Source organism: Gavialis gangeticus, unplaced genomic scaffold (genome assembly GCF_001723915.1).
Source record: "Gavialis gangeticus isolate Ggan-Ray unplaced genomic scaffold, GavGan_comp1, whole genome shotgun sequence".
Classification (NCBI taxonomy): domain Eukaryota; kingdom Metazoa; phylum Chordata; order Crocodylia; family Gavialidae; genus Gavialis; species Gavialis gangeticus.
In genome coordinates this window covers 4003396-4006212 of record NW_017729005.1, presented here as the reverse complement: position 1 = coordinate 4006212, position 2817 = coordinate 4003396, and the positions used below count along the sequence as shown (strand labels likewise).

Below are 2817 nucleotides of genomic sequence, written 5' to 3'. Positions count from 1 at the left end.
GATCTACTCAGGTCGCTTCTGACCCTAGAAACTATGAAACATCCTTGTTAACAGCAGCATATGGAAATGACAAAGAAACAAGGATCTTGGCCTTCTCTGATAAAAATAAACCAACCCAATTTTTTAATTAAAAAAAAAACAAAACACTACTATCCCAAAATCCACATTTTTCCATGATCAAAATTAAACACCACCAATATATAGATTTTTTTTTTAAATCAGAGAAAACCAGTATCCCTGGAGATAAGACCTGATTTACCTACCCATCAGCCATATCATCTCTGCAAGTTGCATATACACAGAGTTAAACCTTTACCTGTCTCTCTAAAAGTGAAAAGTTTCAAGAAGTTACATGAATAGAGGATTGTTGGGGGTGGAGAAGATCTGGGCAAGGAGGAGGAGAACAGAGATAAATGCAAGGAGAAAGGGGCAGTAGAAACAAACGAGAAACATTCTGAGTAGAATTTTGTTGAAATTGCAAAATACTTTTGTAACAACCGCTTTGCAGCAGCTGCTCTGAAGAAAGCAGGAGGAACCAAACTAATTTTCCCACAAGATGTGTGATGGAACTCAGCAGTGGACTATTTTGAGCAATATAGTGACAACTGGCCTAATCTGATGACAATTTATGAACAAAATTGTGACAAAAAAGATGGAACTGTCATAGCCAAAGTTCTCAACATTAGGCTAAAGGGAAACATAGAACATATGCCAATTATCCTTACTAGTGATTTAAAAATCGAACCCACCCCGTGCTTTATAGAAAATAATCACTTAAATTTCAAGTACAAAGCCAACATGAACATAGTACTGAAAAACTGCAGCAGTGTGTGCATGTCTGATACAATTTTTCAAGGTGGTTGTCACCTTGTGTAGGGTTTGCAAGCCAGTCAATTGACTGTATTTTTCAACTGGTTAAAGATTATAGCAATTTTACCAAAAATAAACTTTTTGGGGACTTTTGACAGAAATGTTATTGGGGGGGGTTACATTTCCTAGTGGAAAAATGGAATTATACTTTTCTGTGCATTATGACTATAACCTATTGGCAATTTTTTTTACAATTTTGGCTCAATTTCTCACTCTATTAATTTTAATGGATGTTTTTGTTTGTTTTACAGCAATAAGTTAAAATGGTCTCCTACTTGCCATTTCTGGCATCGTTACTCCACAACACAAATTTTGCCACATTTGACTAAGTTGTAATTTCATTTTGCAGCCCTTCCTAAGATGCTTTTAATGACAGAAGCGGTTCTTTTTTCTAAATATTTAAAACTTTGTCTCATCAGAAGTGCCCATTGAAGGAGAAGTGTACCTTGAGGCCCAAATCTTTAAAAATATATTTGTCAACTGCTTTAAACAGGAACAGGAAGTTAATTGTAATCCTTTTAAACCCTTAATTTATCAGACAGAATCTTGCAATTAACAGAACAATGGAGGAATGTGAATTCAACAGTTCAATAATAATTGCATAAAGCATATTCAATTCCCTTTTATACTTTGAAAATAACCACACGAAAATCATTTTTCTAGGTGCCTCATGAAGAGAATCTCTTCTGCTCTTTGATCTCTACTCTGGCAAGAGCTATTTTTACTCGAGAATTGTTATTCCATTCATCTCAAAGCCACCAATCTTCTTTTATATAGAAATTTAGTGAAATTCACAAAACAAAACTCAACTTAGGGGGAAAAAAAAAAAAAAAAAAAAAAAAAAAAAAAAAAAAAAAAAAATCAAGCCTTTCTATATCTCCAAACCTTTTTGCAGCTAGAGCTTACAGTGAGATGCTTCTTTCAACCTCTCACAGAACGAGCATTGTGAAATTAATACATATTTACCAAAATCAATGCACATCCAGTCCTCTGTGTCTTTCCCTTCAATCTGGACATGAGGATCATCATCATGTTTCAGATGCTTGTACTGAAAAAGAAAAAGCAGCAAATTGACATGAAAATAGATTTTTTTAAATATTTTTTTTTTTCAAGTGATGCAAGCTAACCTTGTCTACGGAATTTACTCTGAATGTGGAATGAAAGAGACCAATACTGGAACAACACATCCATTTGTGGACCTTTAAAAAAATAAGAGTTGGAAAGGGTTTGAAATAGAGATACTAGCCACCCAGTTATTAAATAAAACAGGAGCAGCACTATTTTCCTGCGTTAATGAGAACATGAACTGCAGCTCCATTTTGGGGACAGAAAGGGAATAGCGGCCTTCAGGAGAAAGTTTTTAATGGCTAAACACAGATTTTTTTGTGCCTGAAGTAGAAAAAGATACAGCATACACCATGGGATAAGGCATAATAGATATGAACTGTATTAGACACAGCTGTAATTGGGCTTTTTAAAAATTCATGCTGAAATTTTATGTCTGAATCAAACTTACAGGAGAGTAAAACTAACATTTACACAATGCGTGCCTGCTGAGTAAAAGGCAACAATAGGTATCACAGCACAGTTCATACGGTGCACTAAAGGGGATTGGAAAAAGAAACAGACCGACTACTTAGTGCAGCCTATCCAGCAGCACCCTACCAGTTGATGGTGTCTATATAGCATATACAACATTAAAGTTCTAGACATTAACTGGTGCACAGCCACCTTGTCTGCAATAAGTGCTCTGGCCCCTATTGCCTCAAACAGCAGTCTCAGGCTTATTAAGCTTCCTGATTTTTACAAGGAGATCACTAATGTCAGGCTCTTCTCCAGGATTCCTGAGATCAGGATCCTCACTCTATTTCAGGCCAGCTAAGAGAGTGGTACCTGAAATCTTTCTAAAGGCTTTAGCAGGGACTTCCTCCTATTCTGCAACTTCCT

At 35.9% G+C, this 2817-nt stretch overlaps 1 protein-coding gene across 1 annotated transcript in view; it reads right to left on the bottom strand.

Moving 5' to 3' along the window:
* The window catches only part of MALSU1 (mitochondrial assembly of ribosomal large subunit 1), a gene marked incomplete at its 5' end in the record, with an annotated part of 13521 nt that overhangs the window by 2423 nt on the left and 8281 nt on the right, over nt 1-2817 (bottom strand). The window contains one exon of the mRNA XM_019508542.1: nt 1837-1918. Coding sequence (XP_019364087.1) covers nt 1837-1918 — 82 coding nt within the window. The remainder of the gene's footprint in view (nt 1-1836; nt 1919-2817) is intronic.